Raw genomic sequence first — 23,176 nt, forward strand, 5'->3', positions numbered from 1 at the left:
TCAGAAGAAACACAGATTTGGGGTCAGAGGACATAGAGTAACACTGGGCAAGGCATTTCCCCATATCACTCTCAAGGTCTTCATACGGACCAGCATGAAAATAATCCTCGCACTTACTTGACAGATGTGAGAAAATGTGAGCCCCATAGTGAAATCATTTGTTATCTATTTAGCATCCATGACACGATAGGATGCCATGCCCATAGAAGGCTTCAATTGCCTTCACATTTGCTAACTGTGTACACTCTAGTTTCTGAGTCACTTCTCCCACTCTTCTTTCCATTCTCTTTTTCATCTAGCTCATCCACACTTTCTTGGGGTCATATCTACATGTGAACATGCCTGTTGCTCTCAGAATCATGCTGTTCCCTTTGCCACACAATGCTGAATGGAGAATCAGCAATGACAATGGCAGAGTATGTCATGTCTACCACCCTTTCTTTCCATCTTGTCCTATTCGTGTGTGTGCCAGGCCTGCATGACTGTGTGACAATCACATGTGAATATCAGATGTCAATGCAGAGAGACAAGTATTTCAATGATTGGGAACTTGCTGACTGGCTAGACAAACTGACCAGAAAGATCCATAGACAATCCTATCTATGCCTCTGCCACCCTGCTATTACTGGTCCATTCTTCTGTGCCTAATGTTTTACATGGGTATTCCACATTTGCACTTAGGTCTTCATACATACACAGCAAGTATAGAGCAAGTATTGGCAGCTGAACTACCTCCCCAGCCTTATTCTATTCCTGTGGTCTCCTTTTATTTCTTGCTTATAAAGTAGGGGCAGGGATCACCCAAACTGAAACTTTGAGACTAGGGGTGTGGCTCAGTGGTAGAACTTGTATTGAGTTCCATCCCTAGTCCTCCTTCCCTATAAAAAAGAACCCTTTAGGTCACAGTCTACTTGTTAAGTGCCAGATCTTTATCTAAGAAATCTCTATATGCTGTATGCTTTGAGGAGTAGCATTTTGTGTGCTTGACATCCAAAATGCACAGTGAGAATCGAATTAGATGAAGAAGTTATATAAAAGGGTATTGTAAGCATAAGTTGTATGTCAGGACTAGGAAGAGGGTGAAATAAGATAGGTATGTAGGATGACATGTTTAAGAAAGCCCAGAACACTGTGATGACTGTCTCTGACATGTAGGCTGTCATGTTTAAGAAGGCCCAGGGCACTGTATTGACTGACTGTCTCTGGCATGTTAAAAAAAAAAAAAAAAGGACATTGTGATTAACTGTCTTGGGCATGTAGGGTGACATTTAAGAAGGTCCAGGACACTGTGATGACTTCTTAGCCATGTAAGGTGGCACGTTTAAGAAGGGCCAGAACACTGTGATGACAGTCTTTCAGCAGTGACAAAAGGATGAACTCCTTAGCACAAATGATTAGCATGGAGTAGATGAAAAGGGGAAATATCAGCGATCTCTGTCTCAGGATGTAAACTAAGATTATTAGATAATGAAACACTTTCCCCAGATTTTGAGCAGATGCTTGGTGAGAAGACCACATCTCCAAGTGCTCAGATGAAGGGGGCTTCTCACTGAATAAAGTGCTCCTCCAAATAGTTTCTCCACTTGAGCTCTCAAAGGATGTCTTAAAAGAATTCAAATTCTTTTAAAATCATAGCCCATGTTTAAAGAGGGAGAAATGAAGCAAACCAAACCCATGCAGAATTCAAACAGAAACACCTTTCTGAGAGGAACTTCAAGATGAGGATGCGTCTCAAACAGCCTTAAAGACAAGCTTTCTCTGCCTCAACATAACTAATGTGGACATGAGGATGGCTGTGTAACACGATGGAATCCTCTCTGGAGCATAGAGGTACTTGCTCACTGAGGACCATCATGTGCCAAGAACACAGATGCTATTAATACTTGTAAAGCTGCCTGGACTAGAAATCCATCACTTGCAGAAACACAAGTCCTTCATGATCTAGGGTAATTAATATAGTTTGATTTTCTGGTGCTCTCTGCTTAGCAGAAATGGATGACAACTCCCTTTTTTTACGATGGACAAAAAGATCTCTAGAGAAATTTCTCAGGGAGCAACCATTTCTTCTGTGTTCCTCTTCAAAGTTTAGTGAGCTTAGTGAGTTTAAGTATTGCAGAAGCATACCCTGGGTGAAGCTCTGGTACCTGGTGCTAGAAGGTAAGAAAGGAAGTGGATCCTGGGAGAAGAGCAATAAAACTGGTGCCTAGCCACATCCCCACCAACCCAAACAGCAAAAATGCACAGATTGCAAACAGCAATCAAGTTTCAGTCAAGTTTCCCTTTTGTACCCCTGTTACTTCCTTCAAAGAGAGTTGAAAGCCTTCACTTCTGTTATTATATATAAGGTGGTTCTTACACAGTCAAGTTCAGAAGCATTGGGTTTAGTTCTTTGCCCATTTCTACTTGAAGATACCTTTGGCAAAGAAATAGCAGGACTATAGATTCTTAACCAGACACTGTCATGTGTGCCTGTGACTTCAGCTACTCAAGAGTCAGAGGCTCATAAGTTTAAGGCTACTTGGGTTACAGGGTAAATTCAGTTCTAGCCTGGGTGACCCCTGTCTCAAAATAAAGAGTAAAAAGAGGGCTAGGGTCTAGTAGATCACTTACATTGTATGTGTGGGACTTTGGGTCCAATGTCCAGAAATACCTATCTCCCCCTAAAAACCAATTGTTCTTTCAAAGTTCAAGCCCACCTTCCTTTTCTACCAAAATTAACTAAGCTGGATACATGAGAGATTACAATAAAACAAAGAAATGGAGTCTCAGGCTCTACAACAATCAGTGGGACATTTGAAATATATATATGGCATATATTACAAATATTTCTGGCTCAAATTAGCTGTCCCCTCTTCCAGGATGATTTGACTGCCTCTACCCTCCAGTATTAATTACACTTTTCCTATTGTAAATCTAAGTCTTTCTTAGTCATATAGATCAATACATAAGTTGGGGAACACAGATCAGCAGAAAAATAAATCACCAAGAAACCAAAGTCTCAAAGATAATCTTTTTAAAATTATATTTACAAAGGTTTATTTCCAGGCTTCTAGGATCTTACCAGTGGTCCCTGTGTTTGTGCAGCACATTCTCTAACCACTGAGCAATCTCGGAATCCCCCAATACGGTATAGACTGTACATATTTCAGATAGACTGAAAATAATCATTTGTCTATTTTGTTTGTTGTGCTTGGTTTTGAACCTACTCTGGCAGTTCAATTTCCAGCCTTTTGTCTGACAAACAGATTGCTTCAAAGGAAAGTTGCCAATACTTGCTGTATTTCTCATCTCTACCATTTTATGAATTCTAGCTTGATACCATGGCCTAGCATTCTCCTCTTCAATGGAAGACTGGTGTCCAACTGCTTTCTGAAATATACCATACCTGAAAGAGCCGAGTCTTTCCAGGGGCATTCCTCACTCAATGATTGACAGATGAAGAGGATCAGTAGTCAACTCTCTAACTTCTAAGCAGTAGTGAGCATGAGATATGTATTTTGCAATGTTTTTCAGTGCTATTGCACTGGATTAAGAGCTACTTTCCAGTTGGAATTGCTAAATTCTAGCATTGATGTCTGTTTTCAGGGATGCATAAACTCTGGTACCTATTAACGATCACTTTGGCAACAAAAGTTCTGAAAGGGTGACCTGTAATTGTTCTTGCAAAAATACTGTGGGAAATTCACCTAGTCAGCAAACAGATGTACAGAAGTTCAGCTATGAGCCATTTGACAATGCTATCCCAAATGGCAGACTACAGAGGTGTGCAACAGGAGTTTCAGAGACGAGGAAGCTGAATAACTCCTCTGCCTAAGTCAATGAAATTTGGAAGACTAGTAACTGCTCATGTCCCTCCTATCTGAATGATGGAGCAAACAGATCTGACATTTCCCCAAATGTACATAAACCCCCAACCCACCAAGTCTAAGAGAATGACATGGAACAGGACATGGGAATAATTTAAGAGATGGAAGGTGTGGAGGAGATCTTTGAAGTCATGTCATTTAGACATGGCTATTTCAAGCATGAATTTACAGTAATAATAGTTAACTGTACTAGACCTACAACATTCAGGACAGTCAAGACTCTGGCACAGATAAAGAGGTGCTCCTCAGGCCCAACTCCTTACGAAGAAACTACTGATAGGTAGTGTCTACAGGAGGAGGTTCACTGCTTGGGGTGGGGGCATGTCCTATTGGCCCATGATCTAGTGCATGGCCCTACATCCATGAACATATAGGCAGCACTAATTGGACCTACTGGGTTATTTAAAAAAAAAAAAAAAAAAGCCTAAGGTTTGGAGGGGCAGTATCTTGTATTTTGTGGGGAATAGAGAGCAGACTCAATCATATTTCTTTGTATAATTGTATGAAATTCTCAAGAATAAAGAAAACTTTCTAAACTATAATATCCACAATACAGATAGTGAAAAGTACTTGATAACAAGAGGGAATGTGTCCCCATCTCTGGTCTGTGCAGCTGCTACACTCTCCGTTTAAGTCATTATTTTATAGGGTATCCCTAGTTATTTTCATAAAAACAGTTAATGTAAAAAACTGATGTGGGTATTATATAGACATTTTGTTTCTATTGACCATCAAAACACCTCATCCAGTGATATGGGTCCATTCTAATGCTGTCACAGTAGCATAATTTCCTAACAAAGCACTTCTCACAAACATTTATGTTCTCATATAAAACAACACCATACTGTTCTTACTTTCTATCACTTCTGCATTTTGCATATTTATAAGAAGTCAGAACTGTCATAGCCCTATCATCTATCCATCTATCTATCTATCTATCTATCTATCTATCTATCTATCTATCTATCTACCTACCAATCTATCTATGAAAAACTGTAAACAATCTGAGTTAAATGCTTTCTCTTGGGTAAGGTGGTGCATGTTCGTGTAGGGTATTAAAGTCAAGCCAGTATCTAAAACCTCTGTTTTCTGACTACATAATTACACATCTACAAAGTGATACTAGTGTGTCAGAAATAAAGGTGAATTGGGATGAGTGAGGGACTGAAATCAATAAAGCAGCCTTAAATCCTATCCTCCTCAGCAGCAGAGGGATGATTTCCTGCCTGAAGCCTCAGACATTGTAGAACTCTGCATTCATTGTGCCTGTCCAAATGCTCACACCCTTATGTTAAAACTCAGCTTAGAAGCTATGGTAAAAAATAAGCAAGTATAAAAACCCACTCCAAGGAAATGTATGGGAATGTAATTTCTTTCTCTTGAGAGTCAAAACCAACCAGAATGGTCCTTGATGGTAGTTAGCAGATTAATGCCTACAATTTAATTCTGATTCAACTCCCCATCTTCCTGCTTCTTTGGGCTAGTTCTTCAGCATCTTTGAATTTGCTTGGCACTTGAGGTGAGTCTCTCTACAGAGCATTGCCCTGAGATCAGAGAGTTGTAATTGAGGACCAGCTGACCTCCTGCAGGCTTTATTGGTGTGGTGGTGTGCATAAATATTCATGGTTCAAGGAAGAGTGTAGTAGGCATCCTGGAAGAGGTGCAAAGTCCTTGGGAAAGATGGAGAAAGGAATGAGGAACTCTGGCAGAGGGATAAGCTTGCTGGAACAGGTGGCCTTTAAGCTGGGACTGGAGAGATGGGTAGGATTTTAACAGGTGGATATTGGGTGAGGAGTGGGAGCAGAAGGAACCCAGAAGAATGCAATGCTGGCTCAAATGAAAGGGATGATGGGTTAACAGGGCTCAGTTGGAGGTAGAAGAGATGGGCCTGCAGTGAGATGGAGAAAGATTTTCATCTTCAATGTCCAGGAATTTCTTTTCTTTGGGGGGGGGGGGTTGAGACAGGGTTTCTCTGTATAGTCCGGGCTGTCCTGGAACTCACTCTGTAGACCAGGCTGGCCTCAAACTCAGAAATCTGCCTGCCTCTGCCTCCCAAGTGCTGGGATTACAGAAATTTCTATTTGGAGAATAGTATTCTGTCAGCAGGGAAGCAGCATGTATAGAGATGGGTCTGTACTTTAAGAACACACATCTGAGAAATGTACTTTATTACATTTGATTGGTTGATTGATTTTTGTGTGCAAGCATGTAAGTTTGCACATGCTGTGGCATTCATGTGGAAGTCAGAGAACAAACTGGAGAACTTCTTTTTTTCCCCCTATGTGTTTCCCAAAGATTAAACTCAAGTCTGCAGCTTTTCCTATGGAGCCATCTTGCTGGCCTATATATTTCTTTTATTGGGTGTTTTTCATTTTGCTGTGCTCAGCCATTTTATTTTTAACATTTTGAAATGAAGTCTCACTATGAAATCCAGACTGCCCTGGAATTTCCTAAATAGCTTGGTTTAAGGGTTGGCCTTGAACTTGTGATTCTCCTAACTCGACGTCTTGTGATTATAGGTGTGTGCCAGCATGCCATGGTACTGGTTTCTTAACTGACATTTGCTTAAGGAGATTTCTCTGGTCAATCAGTCATGCTGTTTTCTACAGAGTATATAACAGTATTTTTTAATGTGCACATGTCTATTTTTCAACTCTGCCACTGGCATTGGCTGCTGAGAGCATGAATCATACAATCCCGTCTGTTACATCTTCCCAGAGCTTTTCAGAGAGACTAGTACAAAGGAGGACTGAGTATGTCCTCATTGAATACGTGAACTGAATAAAATATAGTTAATTCACCAGGAAAGAAGTTATGTTGTCTGGAGATATGTTTAAATATACAATTAGGTGTCTAGCAATAGAGACTGTCTTATAGGCCTCGACCTTACTGCCCAGTGTGTATAAAGAAATCTTACACTATTTTTGGTGGCTATTCCTCTTGATTTCTTTATTCTGTCATTCCTTCATCTTCTACTTCCAACATTTCCTGATCATTATTTCAACTAAGTGACAGGTCTGGCGAATTTCCTTGTGATCTGGGAAAGATTGTTCATAACCAATTTTGTCATAACCATGATTTGTTAAAAAGTATGGGTGTGCACATGTATATGCAGGCCACCTAGCAGCTTTTGACAAATTTCTGGTATCTAAAGTAGTAGGTCCAGAATCTTTCCTGGAAACCTGGCTTCAGGATTTCCTACAAGGTATGGTGCTACTATGATGCTTGGGGTGGAACATAAATGGTTCTGAACTCTACCACAAGATGAAGTTCCTTTTGAAAATGCTTGAATCTTAAAAAAACAAATCAAGCTGAATTTACAAATGGCTATAAAAATCATACAATTTTGTTCTAAGATATAAAATTAGATGATAGGAGGCTAGACTCTGGGCTACAATGGGAAGAACTGCAAACACTGGGGAGGATGCTAAGAGATAAACCATCTTGACACTGGAAAGAAGCATACATTTGAATAACTGTCAGTGCATCAGGGAAGAAAGAATGATGCAAGATGATTTTGTTTTTGAGACAACATCTCTCTTTGTACTTCCAGATGGCCTCAGATTTATAATCCACCCTCTCAGATGATAATATTATAAATGTGAGTGACCACTTGAGATGATATTTTTAAAAATTAAATCTCATGTAAAATGGACCATTATTAATTAATGTGTTCATGATTTTTAAAGGAAACACAGCTAGAATTCTGAGCTCTAATTCATTTCATATGCCATTCACACAATAAGAGAGTATCCTATAACTATTTTGTTTGGACCCATGGGTAGCAAGAGGAATAATCCTAATGCTACCTTTTCAGACATTTTGAAGATAAATGATACTTTTCAAAGAGATTGGCATAATAAATTTAAGCTTTAAAACTTAGTAATGAAAATGTTGCTTTTCAGCTGTCTTCAAAATTCACATAATTGGGGAATGGGGTGGAGTTCAGTGGGCTGAGTGCTTGCCTAACGTGCAAGATGCCCCAGGTTCAGATCTCAGCACCATTTAAACCAGGCTTGGTGGGATGAGGAGGCAACTGCAGCACTTGGGACATGGAGGCAAAAGATTGTACGATCATCCCTCATTACTTAGCTACTCTGGGGGTCTATGAGCCTGCAATAGATAAGATCCTGCCTCAAATAAATAAACAAATTGACACAGATAGAACTCCTGTGTTTCATATTGTCTGGTGAATAGAATTTGCTGATATTTTTCTTGATGTATTCTTCAGTGATATGGAGGTTTCAATGGTTCTGAAAAGGAACAGAGCCTTTTTCCAGGGATGTCTTTTTGAATAATGATCTGTGTGTCTCTGTGATGGGCCTAGGCTTTGGGCCCTTCTTGTTGTCCACTGTGGAGCCAGGCAGTACGGTCTCATGACTCTCTTCTTACCAGTGTTGTCAGGGACAAATGTTCTCTCCTGACCCATATACCAAGCTGTGAGGTTTGACCCTGAGTTTCATGTCTCCATTCAGCCCTCTGAAAGTCCAGTAAGGCTCACTGCAACTGTCATGTTCTTTGAGGAGCCTTCCTATCTTCTTTGTTCCCAGCAGCGACTAGATGGAGAACGGGACTTGTCTGTGGTCTGTGGCCTCTAGGGTCCTCTCCTATGACATATGCCATGTGTTATCTGTGCAGAACCATAGAAAGCATGGTACTATGAGCTCAGACTTCAAAATCATACACATTAAGAGCTAACGCTGTCTCCACTGGCTATATGTTGGGGTACCCTGGGTAAATTTACCTTACTTAGTCTTGGTGTTCTTGCTCATGGGATTACATGGGGATTAACTAGGCAATGAACAAAATCACTTCGCAGAGCATGTGTCACCAATAAAAAGAATTGATCGGTACTGTTGCTACAAGAATGTCTACAAGTCATGTTCTGATGTTCTCTGAAATGAGAATCTTCCTGGGGAGTCCTTAGCAGATCTTCCTCCAGTCAGGAACACCAAGAACATAGTAGGTCCTCAATGGTCATAAATGAGTAGGTGTGATTGTCCTCAGAGTCTATTAAATAACATATGGTTTGAACAAGACTGTGTTACTGGAGGGCTGACAATATATTATTGACCTGTAAGTACTTTTTTTTCATGTCCTTATTTGCCCTGCAACAGCTCCAGCTCTGCCTGTTGTCTCAGGCAGTTTATTAATAGCACCCTCCCCCATGCTCTGAAAGCAATCTAGTTTGAATGATAAATGTTACGATCACCCTAGTTTTCAGAAGAGTCTCATTAGCTTGATTCCCAGAATCAGAGCTCCTCACCCAGCAGTGCACACAGCCCATTCAGTGGGCATTGTCGGCGGCATGTAGCCTGCTGCTGTATGTGGCAGGAGTCCATCCTGCAAAGGAAAAGCTCAACCTTTGCAGCTGGCAAGAGAACGGAAGAGCAAGACTCAGTTCGTTCTTTAGTCTTTCTTTTCCTAAAAAATGAACTTGGGAAGGATATTTGTTGGGAATCTAAGAGGATGAGAGAAGGGCTCTAGAAAATCATTCGCAATTTAGAATGATTAGCAGAACAATCTTCCATGGGTAGATAATTCTAGAAAACAGCAATAAATATAATAAATCTGAAACCAGATTATCAGTGTGGCATCTTGGCCCATGCTGAAGGTGTGAACAAAGTGGGTGTCTACTTTACCAGCTCACAGCTCCCTTCCTTGACATTTTTGCCTTCTCAGAAGTGTGCCCCATTCCTTCCATATCCCCATATCCCTGGTGTCGCCTCCCCCCTGTGAATATGTGGACAGTCCATCCCCACGTTTGGATCAGTCTTAGTATTTTACTTTCCAAATCATGTTCTGGCTTAGGCAACAAAAGGTCATTCCCTATTAAAAGACTCTAGAAACTCCAGAGGGAAAGCCACCTGGGCCTAGTCGTGGATCCTGGCGCTGTCTGATGCACACCTAGCAAATGGACAGAGAGCACGGGCTTTGAAACCTGTTGTAGATGCCAGTCTCTTGTCATTGGCAGTACAGCTTTCATGTGTAATAAGACCTGGCTCTATTATTTGATTGGAAAAGTAAATGAGATTATATTCAGCGTTTAATACTGGACTTGTCATGAAGGCCAAGAACAAGTCCTTTAGTGGTTCATAGACAAGACACAGGGTTAACTTTTGATAAAGGACAGACAACTTGACACTCTTCTTCTGAAGAACAAGGATATGCACAGTCTGCAATGCATTTTTTTGAAAGATTTACTTTGGTTCCTGGCATGATAAGTGCCAGATTAGCAGTGGCTCTCATGATGGTAGTTATCGTTCTTGAAGGGGCTGATTGAAAAATAGACACTGACTTTGTTGTACTTCTTACTATGACACCAGGGGCTTTCTTCAATTCAGCTGAGAGATGGTTTTTCTTCCTTCAAGTACAATGCCAAATTCTGAATCCAATGCATCATTTCATACATTATTTGCCATGAGGGAAAACTTGTGTTTGAGGGGACCACTGTGTTTCTCCAGGGGCCAATCCTAACCTTGACTAGCCCACTTGCTACTTAGCAAAGGTCACTTCTGTGCATCAACCTGCTCTTACAAGGTTAATGGTCAGTTTTAAACATGCTGTCAAGTACAGTCTAAAGCACTCAGGTAAGACCCTGTTATGAAACAGGGTTTCAGCTCAGCTGCCACTAGTCACGTAGTTGTACCCAAACTTGTGTTCTGATAGAAAAACAAACATTTGGTTAGCTCCTTGTGCATTTGTAGAAGAGAAGGGGGAAAGGGGTGGAATCTGACCTCTGGGCAATCACTTTCCCAATCCTGCACTCTGGCTGGTGTTCAAGTACACAGAGGCTGGAAACACCTCACCTGCTCAGGCATGCTCTCTTCTATACTAAAAGGCAGCCAGTGTCAGATATAAAACAAGAAACAAAGAACATGGTGACTTTTCTGTGTCATTGTTCCTTGGGCCATATTTTTCTAAAGAACTAAAGACTGTGACTTGCCTAGATTCCAATCATCATTAGATTTTTATGACTGCAGTTACAGGACTTCATGTGGTGGGGGTGGGATGGGGGAACAAAACCAAACAAACAAAAAAGCAACCAAGACCAAAGCCTTTGGCTATAGCAAAGGAGAACAGCCAGAGCTTAGAGAGTGCAAAGCATGGGCTGTCAAAAGTGACTCTTGAGACTCAAGCCTGGAAATCATGGAGATGGTGTGCCCACCACTAACTATAAGCATTGATATGTTACAGAACCCTGTGGGGAAAGAAACTGCGTGCCAATGTGACATGTGACAACCAATAAGCTAAAGTGCTGAAGAGATGGTGTGTAAAAGCTGTAGACTGCTGAGAACAGTGAGCTGGTGATGTTCTCCAGCATGGTGCATGCTTATATGATCACCTTTTTAAAGAGAACCAGTGATGCAAATTCTCATGGTCACCCTATTCCGATTTCCTTTGCTCACAGATTGTCTAGACTATTTTGATGGTGGTGGTGGTACCCTCCCCGCTCTCTTTCCGTGTGTGTGTGTGTGTGTGTGTGTGTGTGTGTGTGTGTGTGTACCTCACACATGCAGGTGCCTGCAGAAGCCAATGGGGACACCATATTCTCCAGCGCTGCTGTCACAGGCGCTCATGAGCTGCCTGACGTAGATATGGGAAACAGAACTGCGGTTGTCTGGAAGAACAGCAAGCACTCTTAGCCGTTGAGCCACCTCTCTGAAAGCCCTTGCTTTCTATTTTTTAGGCAGACCCTTGATAAAAACCACTTATTATCCTGGAACATACAGCAATCCTCCTGCTTCCCATCCCCATATGCTGAGATTACAGGTACGTACTCTACTTACTTTACATATTGTACTTCATTGGTTAGTAGGCCCAGGGAGCAAACGTAGGACCTGGCACATGCTAGACAAATGTACTACTGGGTTATGTGTACAGTTTTTGCTTGCACTACTTACTTGTTGACATCTTATTTTCTTGCTTGTTTTCACAAGTGAGCAGGGAGCTCCCGGAAGGTAGGGATATATACTGTTCTTTTTTTACTTCTAGTTCCTGGCACTCTCAGAAGCTCAATAAAAATTGGCGAAACATGTAAAATCAGAACTTCGACAAAAAGACTTACATTCTAAACCACTGACCAATGTGTTGGCACCATCTGTGACTCTGTCACGTTTCAGCAGAGACCTTTACTTCCAATCTTCATGCTGTAAGGTTTTCAAGCATCCACAAAATGTGGTCTGAACGTCTGTCCCATGCCAGCTACTGAGATGGCTATGCAGATGGAAAACATCTTTTCCCTTCCTTTAGCAAGATTAGTCTCTGTCATGAATCACACTCTGTATATTCAGAAGCCACCCTAATAAATATCACTGGGTTTATTTGATAGCTCTGGCTGTCATTTGAAACAGAGAACCAGTCCAACACCACTGCAGTTAATATCAACTCTACAGCTCCAGGCCTCAGCTGGCCAGTGTTTCATCATATGGAGACAATCTGAATTTTATTGCCATCAAAAAACAAGGGCAATATCTAATGGAAGAATTAGGAATGCATATCAGCTTTCACAGTGCTGCTTGGTAATTATAAAAGCCCACTTTTGTGTTGCTATGAAAAGCATTTCTAGTAGCCAAACTATTGTGCTGGTGTGTGGTGGGTGCAGGGAGCGCAGTGGCCTCTCTGCCTTTGATCTTTTGAGTTTCTGGAGTTGTGAGATTTTGCATGCTACAATGATAATCTGAGAAAACATACAACCCATATAAAAGGAAGTTTTTCTATTAGTCCAAGAATAATCTCTTACAGCAAAACCACCTGACAGAACCATGAAGGCACATATCACCCGGATGAAGACCAAAGATATTTTTACAATGGTGAATTATTTTCCTCCCTTTGTACAAATACATATGGTGTCTATTCACATATCAGTCATCTGCAGCAGTGTATCATTCGACTCCAAGAATAGAACTGAAAATGTTTGCTCCTGATTTCTATAAAAATAAAACTTGGTATTAGCTGTTCTAGTTTTCCACAGGCACATTTCTCTTTGGCGATGGCATCTTACCTTGACTGGAATTTGAGAACAAGTGTGAATGGAGCTATCATGAAATATGGGTGTTCTCCCCTGGATATATTTGCTACTTCCTATTTCTCCTTTCAGTGGATAATACTTGCTTCCCTGGGAAGAGTCCATCTGCCTGCAGAGTCTCAGAGTCATCTGGAGACACTGTACTGCTGTAACTCATCCAACCAATCTGTCTGTACATCCATCTTCCTACCCACCCATCCATCCACTCGTTATCCAATAGAAATTTGTTGAAAGGTGTGCCCACTATTTATTGGGGAGCCTCTCCCAGGGAGATGTCTGGCTGTGGTGTATTGCTATGGTGTATATTCTATCAATATGTCTGTCTAAAAAAGTGCAGAGTGCTTCTATCCAAAGTGATTATGTACCAACGAGTGGGAGTAGACTCTGACAGACTCATTTCTTTCCCTAGTCCTGTCCAGAGATTTCATCTGCTACTTAAAGGAATTCTAAGTATGATCAAATAAGCCAGTCCAAATGAGGCATTTGGGCTACAGGAGACACTGGTTTGGGAGTGGGAGACAACTTGAGCACATGGATCACAGAGATAATCCATTCTAATGCCATACAAATCCTTTAGTCCAAACAGAAGGGAGGAGGAGGAGAGTCATTGCGTTCTCTTAGGGAATCCCAAACTCACTCCAGTGCCTGAAAATCCAAGAGGGGAGAGGCAGTGGCTGCCATTGCTTCATTAGACCCCAGCCCAGATGAAGACATTGCTGGATTTCTAGATGAGATTGGGATAGTTTCCTTGGATCTTAGCCTTGGGGAGTCTGAGCTCTGAGATGAGTCCTACAACAGTACTGAAATGAAAAGTAGAAAGCTAAGATCCTCCATTTAAACAATAATAAAACTTTCCATGAAATCTTTTGTCAGCAAGTACAATGCTTTTCCCCAGCTTGGGCAACCCTCTGGCAGGTGCACATCGGACCTCTGTGAAAGGCTGTGGCACTTCATGTACTGTTGACTTAGGTTCCTTAAGAGTAGAGTGTTGTATGGGAGGATGTTCTCAAAGAAAGGATGGAAGAGGGGGGCTGGATTCTAACACTAGCTCTGCAGTCCGCCAACTTGTTTTGAAAAACAGGCAACTTCTGTGCTAACGCTGTCATGGCTATAAAACCAGGAGACTAAATAAGTTTTATCTCTATCTAAAGCTATGGGATTTATAACACACCAAACACATCACACATGCCATGAAGAGGCTAGAGTGGAAGTCAATCATGACAGCAACACAAAGTCAGATCTGCCCAGCTCTCCAGAAATATTCCTGAAGTCTTCCTTGGAAATGACGTTTTGCTTTCTGAAAACTGGGGAGACCTTATTTGTGCAAGTTATTGCTAGCATTCCCCACTTTTCACCTTGTGTACTTACTGTTGACATACATGTCTTGCTTTCTTCATGAACGCTAAGCTTCTTCAAAACATGGTCCATCTTTTGATCTCTTGCCACGTCTAGCCCTGGTTCCATAAATACTTGCTAAATGAATCAATGGCTCTCTGAAGAGTGTCTGACTAGCTTTTCTTCCAAATAATTATTCTTTCTACTTCAAAGATAAAATTGAGACCCAAACACTCCAGCTTATTTATCTCAGTTTACAAAATAGAAGTCTCAGTTCCAAAGTACTTAGTGTAATGAACTGTTCTTTAATAAACCTTCACGGACATCCATTCTGATGTCTATTCCACTAATATCAAAACCCTGAGCAATAGTAATAACAATAACAACAATAATGATGATATCAACTGCACCAAGAAAAATAATATTTGAGTGTTTTGACTGGGTCACCTTTCTAGCTCAGAACATGGTTTTTAGGGAAATATTTCAGATCTAAACTGAGTAAAATCAGAAGGGTTGTTTCTTATATTATTTCCCTACAATGTATTATTTTTAAAATGAGGTCACTGCTTTTGTAATCGTGGTGACCTGTATATGTGGTAGTTTTTCATTCATTCACTTGCCAAACGTTAAATACCATGACTCAGATGTAACGCAACAGAACAAAGATATGAAGTTGAGAATAATATGGTCTCTTCAAGAGTGATGGTGAGGAAGAGGAAACAAGCCATAAAAACGACACTTGAATATAGCATGAGGTTCTGAATGCAGACAAACTCTCACTTTTCAGGACACAAGCTGTACCTGTCAACTATCACCATGAGTCATCCAACTTATCTTACTGGAAATTACTGATGTTGAAGACCAACCATTAAAAATACAAAGACATGTGCTAGGAGGTATTCCCACAAGGACTCTTCTCTTGTGGCATAGCAACCTGCTTCAAGCCAGAGAAATTCAAACAGAGGAGAGACGGTCTGTCTACATTCCTTTTTCTTTTGAGCATGTAGAGATTCCTTGGAGTTCGGTGCCACCAAGACGTAATTCTGTGCGAGGCTTATTCCTGACAACTAGATCTCCTTTATCCCAACCTTCAGCACCAATGTTTTGACTCACATTTCCAATAGGGACAATCACAGTTGTTAGAAAAGCTGCCCCTAATAAGCCTAACTTTCTACCTGTGGGGTGAGGTTTTTATATTTTGTTCCCCGTGTTCTGATAAAGTCAATATAGGAATTATGAAGATATGCACATGTATTATGTAAATGATAGTAAATGAAAGCGTCTGAGTAAGGCTGATGCTAACAATACTTTTCAGAAAGAAGTTTAATAACCACTGTGGTTTTGAGGTTGTGAAGGGTATCAGTGATGTTTAGAGATGTATGAATCAACAAAACATCCAAATAGCTTTTGATCCTACACATTGTGTCAAGACTACTGTTATCTGATACATTCATTGCTACCATGGGGAAGTTCCACTACAGACCAGTATAATTCAAGATGGAATTGTGGGAACCATTCCAGTTCTCAGAGCCTGCTGAATTTTCATGAGACTTCTAATGTAGAAGACACTTAAATGTTTTAAACCTGCCCTCTAACCTTGGCATGGTCCTGCAGTTCTAGTACTCAAGAATCCGAGGCAAGGGAGCCACAGCTGTGAATTCTGTTCTAGCCTGAGCTACATAGTAAGAACTTGTATAGCAAGGCAAACAAACAAGCAAAACAAAATAGAAGCTAACAAAAACCTGCTGTCTGAAATTAATACAGAGAAAATTCATTAAACTCTTCAGTTTCTCTTAAATTAAGTTTTTCATCTGAAAACAATGACATTTACCCCTAAATTTTCAGTGATGTTATCACTTTCTTCTTCATCATGAGGAGTTTTTTAACTTTCAAACTAAACATAGTCAGAAAATGAGCTTGCATCCCAAAGTTAACAAGTAGCCTGCATGATAGAGGATAAATAGAGGGTAGCACTCTGGCATCATCTTTATACTTTTCTTCACTTGGTAAAAATCTATCAGAATGGTTGACTCCATATTTTTGATTCTTATGGAGTAATACTATGTTTGTAAGGAGAACAGATTTTTAATACTTCCTTGACTTTCTTATAATCATTTTAAAGCATTAAAGGGTTAGGCACATTGAGGCACAGAAAGCAAAAAAAGAAAAGAAAAGAAAAAAGAGGAAATGAAGGAGGGACTAAGGAAGGGAGACAGGGAGGGAGGGAGAGGAGGAAGGAGGGAGAGGAAAGAGAGGAAGAAGAGAAAGAGAGAGAGAGAGAGAGAGAGAGAGAGAGAGAGAGAGAGAGAAAGAGAAAGAGAGAGATCATGATTAAGTTTGTCATTTGTTTAGCTTCTGGTAGATATGTGTGTTTGAAGAATTTGGAGACCATATCTCCTTGGAGATAAAGAGCAGTCTCCTATCCCAGCTCTAAATTAGGTGTAGCTGGATCTTAGTGTACTCAGACCAGACACAGTTTGTTATTCACCACTTCTGGTCTAGGAAATAAAACATTGAATAAGAAACAGTCTCTATCCTCAGGATCATTTAAAAGCGAGCAGAAGACGTGAGCAAAACACACCCAAGAAGTCTTCACCCACATTGGATGGAGTAGTGTGTAGAACAAATGCAGAGGAGTCGAAGAAAGGATTTAAATGGCCGATAGCAGAATGGAGTTCCTGTTGCCAACCAGCTATGTTCATTAAGCAAAATTCACACTGTATTTTCAGTGTGGCAGGTTATGACTCTGTTCAAATATCTCTTGTCTCTCTTATGACACTGAGCTCTTAAAGGTACTCTGTTTCCTTTACTGTGGTAACCTATATTCTTGCAGAGTGTTTCTAGATCAGACCGAAACTTCTCAATGCCTACTTAGGAATACTTGAAGGAAGGGTAAGGAATGTGGGTTTGAAACAGATGGTTTGTAACAGCTTGACTAGTGGTACTGTGTGTGTGTGTGTGTGTGTGTGTGTGTGTGTGTGTGTGTGTGTTCATGTGTGTGGATGTATTTATATGTGTGTGTTATGGAGGGGTTGGAAGCCACAATACTATTTCAGGTGTTGTTTATCAGATGTCATCTACCTTGATTTTTGAGACAGAGTCTCTCACGGGCCTCATGCCTACCAAGTAAGTGAAGCTGAATAACCAGCAAGAAGAGGAATCTACCTTTCTCTACCTTCTCAGTTCTAGAGATACAAACACACTATGGCCTATGTGTTCTAGGGCTTGAACTCATAGTAAATTCTAACCAGTCCATCTACCTATCTACCTTCATCTACATGATAATCTGAAAGCCCAAAGTGTTGATTAGCTCATCTGTAAAATGGGAATGATGCTGATGCTGATAATAGCTAGTGTGTTTCTACAAACTGTATGATAGCTATAAAATGGTTAACAAAGTCACATTTGAGATAGTTGTTTTTACAGAAAGAAGAACATAGAGCTGAAGTCTAAGACTAGTATGAAGCACAACGATGCACTCTTGTCTTTCTAGTACAAAGACTTTCATATCTTGTCTTTTGTGTACAAAGTACACAGGGGAAACAGCAGGTTTTCCAGGGAAAGATATAAGCATGAAAACCAAGTTGCCTTACTTTTCAGGTTTAAATATTTTTCATAATGTCTAGATAATGCCTTTCTAGATTAAAAAGTATTAACATGATTTTATTTTCTGAAACCAAGCAACATTTCTAGTCAGTCTGCTCCAAAGATTAGGGAAAAATAGGACTCAAGGAAGCTCATATTGTTTGTTGAGGGGGATTCTTAAAGATACATATGTAAATCCACATGTCTGTGTTACTCAAACATTTTCATAAAGAATAGTTTTGAGTAATCTTTTTGAGTCAAGGATGTGGTCCCAAGACACAAAACACAGTCTTATTCAAGAGACTGGCACAGCTATAGCTCTCAAATGAACTTAAGTTTGAATATGTCTTCATGTGTTTAGTCTATGAAATAGAACATGAGCATATGACTAATGCATTCATTTGTATATGCACCAAAATAAATTAATATTAAAAGCACACATATAATTCTCTTGTTATTACACAAAGAGGCTCAGTAGCTATCTGAGAAATGCATGCTCACATGGTTGAATGAATGGTTATATTTGCAGCTATTCAATTCTGTGGTTACATAAACATGCATTAATATCTGCGTTTTTGATGGAGACCCAATTCAATAATCTGAGTAAATATTTCTCTTGATATCTGGCATGTGGTACACATTCACCAAATGTTAGGTGAATTGTAGCTTTTCAAATAAGTAATGAGGGTGGGAAATTAAAGATCTCTTGAAAAGCTAGAGAAATTAGATTCCTAGCAAAGGTGATTGGTAGAGAAAAATATCTCATTTTTACACCTACTTAGTTCTATCAGCTCTTTTCCAATGCAACTACGACAACGTTCATGTTATAATTGCATAAAAGCAGTTAGAGATGATGAACAGGCTGGCTTCCGTTCAGCCTTAAGTCATGGTTACAGAGTCAGGCTGAATAATTCTTTTAAGGCACACAATAGCTCAACTAGACAATGTCAACTTCAAATTTCATATGAGAGAGTCAGGTGGTCCCCTGCCCCATGTCTTCTCTCACACTTGCTATGACACTGAATATGTAACAGGAGAGAAGAAAACTATACTGGGAATCTGCACTAACCCATACCATGAAAGTCACATTTGAAAATATTTGTGTTGTTGGCCTTGAGTTCTTCAAAACCTTCCCCTTTTGAGAACTTTCTTAAATCTATGCATTTCCTTTCCTTCTGATTCCCTTGCATAAAAAAAATTTATAAACAGCTTTTAATTGAACTATTTGCACAAATATGTCTTTTTACTAGGGTTCCAGCCAGAATTCCCTTACCATAGATTTTTTTTTCTCCAAATTTCAAAGTAATCTTTAGAAGGGAGGAATGAACTGTGGTTTATTTGACTATCTGAAAGGAGTTGGTGTGGGGGTTGCTGAGCCACAGTGAACTGGAAGCAGCAGAGGAGTTCTGGGTCTTAGACCAGAGGTTATAAATTATTCCCCAGTGTCTGGGCTTAGTCCTTTCTCTTTCTCTTGTTATCCCCCACTCTGGCAGCAGTGTACTTGGTTCCAGGCGGACCCCAAATAAACCAATCTTTCCATGGAGTTTCAGCATTGAGACATTGCACAGTTCCAGAGAGCGGGTAGGACTATGTCAGAAACCAATGCAGCTAAAAAACAGGGGAGAACAGAGACACACAATGACCTCACTCTTCTCCCAGACACTAAAGAATTTAAATCTTGTCCTTGAAACCCCCCCCCCCCCCTTTTTGATTCAGGGCGACCCACCTTGAGCAGAATGTAGTGGCCCTAGAGAAGAGAAGATATGGGTGCACACATGAGCATTTCCCTGAGCCGCCTGTATTCCACCCTATGCGCTTGGAGCCATGCTTTCTTGACAAAAATACCTTGGCTTTTCTTTCTCTGAGGCATCTATCCTTAACCCAGGCCTTCTCACTCTTAGAGAAGCACAGCTTTCCCAGAATGAGGCTTCTCTGTGATTTTCAGTGTGGGGTCTAAAACCCCACTCTGAGCTTTCTTCTCACCGCTCACATACAGTCGTGAGTTGTATGGTAGATGACAAGAGAGCAAAGAGACTGAATCCCCTGAGGCTAACATCTCTAACCTACTAAATGACAACAAATGAGGAAACGCCTGGCCACTTAGGTTTCAGCAATGCCAGTCACACCCTGTAAGAATGGTGAACTCTGTCTTTTATGAACTTCTGGACCTTGCACCTTCAGAGTCATCTCCAAAGATAGAAACAGCACAAAAAAGGGGGACTAATCTCAGAGACTGAAGAATAATGTAAGATTTATCATCTCTAGTCTAAGACCCACAGCCTCCACTGCCACTTCTGGTTCTAACTCCAATCGCTGGGAATTAGACAATGATTAGGAAAGGCTAGGTGTTTAACCATCTCTGGACTTAGAGGTAGATATTTGAGTCTTGGTTTTGTTAGCATGGCTTTGATTCTGCCCATCACTGAAGCAACTTATTCCACATCCCTAGTTTTAAAAGGCCAGTTTCCAAAACCATACCTGATTATGCAGAGGCCTTGAGCTTACACTTGAGACACACTTACAGTAATGGTTGGTTTTGCTGGTAAAGCACAAAGAACAAACAATCAAACAAACAAAGAACTATTATTCTTGGCAAAGCCTCAGAGAACCCCAACCTTCCCTTTTTCTTTCTTCCTTTTTAAATGTGGCTTCCCATTCTTTCATCTGCTAATAGTATAAAGAATGCTTGATTCGAGTAAAAAAGTGAAGTTAGCTAAAAGAAACAGAAGCTGAGATCCCTGTTAAATAAGGTTGCTCTCTTCATTTCTGGCAACTCCAACTCTGAAGCAAAACTAGCAAAAAAAAAAAAATCCCTCTGGATGAGATATCTCTTTTTAAAACTCTACACTGTGTTTTCCAGAAGGAGGGGGGTACATAAGCTTGATCAGGGATTTTGGAGCCATTGAGAAATTAGTATAAGCACATGAAGAAGAGGCATCAAAATTTTCAGAGTTTGCATGCTGCCCTCTTCTGGCTTGTATGTCCAGGCCTGTCAGCACATCAAAAAGTGTTTATTTCAACCCCACACCTGTGTGTAGTATACCTGGGAACACAGAAAATGGTGTTGAAAATATTCAGAACATCACACCAAATCTATATCCTTGAAGCTAACCAGAGGAAATAGACTCATTTTCCCTCCGGCTCCTGGATTCCCATTTGAGGCTATCCACTGTCGCAGTCTCACTTCACATTCTTGTTGCTTGAAACATCTCATCCTCCACCCTCTTAACTCCCACAGGACTCTGGGACTCATCTCTACCAATTAGTGCCCCACCAAGGGCTGGGGCTGTCATCTGCTGGAGAAGCAAGGGGATTTTCCCACTAGAATCAATGGTAGTGCAAGTACGCCAAATTGGAAGGTTAGTGTTGCAATGAATGGTCTAAGGACCACATTTCTGTAGCCTGACATGTGATCAGGTTTGGTTTTATACATTATTAAGTCCATGTGTACAGTTCTTAGAGACAAGAGAGTTATGTGATAGGAGGAGAAGCAGGTAATTGAAGAAGCAGATGCCGCCATAGATCAAATTTATAATTACATGTCTTCCCCTTCTATACAATTCATCTACATGCTGGTCCTTTGTGGGACTGGTTAGAAGCCCAATATGGGGCACATTTTCTTGGTTGAAGCTGTTCTCCTAACTGCTTGAAAGAGTCTAACATGGAGCTCTTGCCTGCCACCTGGCATATCTGCTGTCATGCCACTGGAGCACAAATGTGGCTGGCCCAGCCTACAGTGTGCCTGGGAGACTGTGGCTGTCGTCTATCATGGTTTGTCCTTGAATCAGGAAATAATCATCTAATATCACTAGAACCCAGGACCCAACTCAGGATTCAACACTATTCTCTTAAATCAAAAGAGAGCTAAGATGGAGGTGTTCTAAAATACTTGAAGGCATGTGATTTATTTAAATTATACCAATACATAGTTGGAGGAAATCTAGCTCTCTGGTTGGCTATTGTGAGGTGTAAAGAGAGTGAGCCTTGGAATGAATTTCTCCATAAAAATGATAGCACAAAACAGTGAATAATCAAAACACTGTGTATGTTTGTACCTGTATCCCCATCCAGATATATACATGTATCTGAAAGCCACACATATCTCTGCCTGCACAAAATGAATGTATGCAGGCTCTCACTTAGTCAATGCAGCACACCCAGCATGGCTTTGGAGTTGAGCAACAAGGGGAAATGAGTTATAGAATTCTGACAAATGCTCATAACAAAACTCTCCAGGCTTGCAGGATGGCTCAGCGGCACCAGGCTGATGGTCTGAGTTTGCTCTCAAGATCCCACTCTGGAAGGAAAGAAGTGGTTCCCTAAAGTTTTTCTATTACCTCCTTATATGCAACACACACACACACACACCCCAATAGTAATTAATAGTAATATTATTATTAATAAGCAGTTGTAACTACAAATAGACTTAAGCTGGTGAGTTGCATGCAATGACTAGTGAACATCTTACAATCAGTTTATCTGGTGTATGCGAAGGATAAGACATATTTCTCTACTAACATGTTCTCCCTTAAACAAAGCATTTACGCAGCACATCTATTGCTTGTCAAGACTTTTTAAAAGTGTCCTGTGTGATCACTCACTTTAGTCAAAGGGCAAAAATGTAACATTTTCTTAACTCCATGGTAGAACGACGCACAAATTCTTTCTAATGACGAAAGAACACAGTCATCTGATTAAAAGAAAATGGGTCAATTTAAACTCTCCACGGTGATATGCAAACTGAATAGCTTTCTTATTACTTCCTCATCTTGCTTGACCAGGCACAAGATTTGGGATAAGGGCGGTGCTGAAACTCTGTCTGGTACCACAGACACATGAGCCAGCAGTGAACTGTCAATGAATGGGTCTCTACCAGCAAATACCAGGAGCTGACTGAGTAGAGTGTTATTCAGATTCTGCATCTGATTACTCACATGACATCCCGAAGAGACCCCTACTCTGTATCCCCAATCCAGGAAAAGCACCACTTACAGAGGGTAGGGCCTGTGAATATCAGCCCTGAGGACTGTCCAAAACAGGACCAGTCCTTTATCACAGTTACTCAGTCCCTTTGGCTTTTCCGGGAAGATGGAACTGATTAAGCAATGTTAATTTAATCATAAGTAATCAACATGGGGAAAAAATTACATAACCCACTTCAAAATTGTGAATCAAACATGGCGAAATCCCAGGAAAATAGCTATTTTGTTGCCCTCCCCCACCTTTCACCTCAGGAATAAACACGGAGAAATCTATACCTTTGACGATTAAACAAAAGCACAAACTACGAATTTTATTGCATGAAAATGTTTATATTTTGTACAAAGTTTTTCAGTTCATAGTTTTAACTATGTAACCCAGG

The 23,176-nt window shown here is 40.5% G+C and overlaps 1 protein-coding gene across 4 annotated transcripts in view; it reads right to left on the minus strand.

Moving 5' to 3' along the window:
• Window positions 1–23,176, minus strand: part of Grem2 (gremlin 2, DAN family BMP antagonist) — a 91,465-nt gene that overhangs the window by 67,279 nt on the left and 1,010 nt on the right. The window contains exons 1-2 of one of the 4 annotated variants that reach the window (XR_013104481.1): window positions 19,541–19,869; window positions 18,944–19,422 (exon numbers count right to left, since the gene is read on the minus strand). The exons of 1 other annotated variant lie outside the window; for it this stretch is intronic. Coding sequence is in view for 1 of the 3 variants with exons in the window: in XM_076914542.1 (XP_076770657.1) it covers window positions 22,749–22,750 (2 nt within the window). In the remaining 2 variants the exon portion in view is untranslated. Of the gene's footprint in view, window positions 1–18,943; window positions 19,423–19,540; window positions 19,870–22,748; window positions 22,843–23,176 lie in introns of those variants that run through there. 2 more of the 4 variants (XM_076914542.1, XM_076914543.1) reach the window with 2 other exon arrangements.

The sequence above is a fragment of the Arvicanthis niloticus genome, chromosome 16 (assembly GCF_011762505.2).
Source record: "Arvicanthis niloticus isolate mArvNil1 chromosome 16, mArvNil1.pat.X, whole genome shotgun sequence".
NCBI classification, from domain to species: domain Eukaryota; kingdom Metazoa; phylum Chordata; class Mammalia; order Rodentia; family Muridae; genus Arvicanthis; species Arvicanthis niloticus.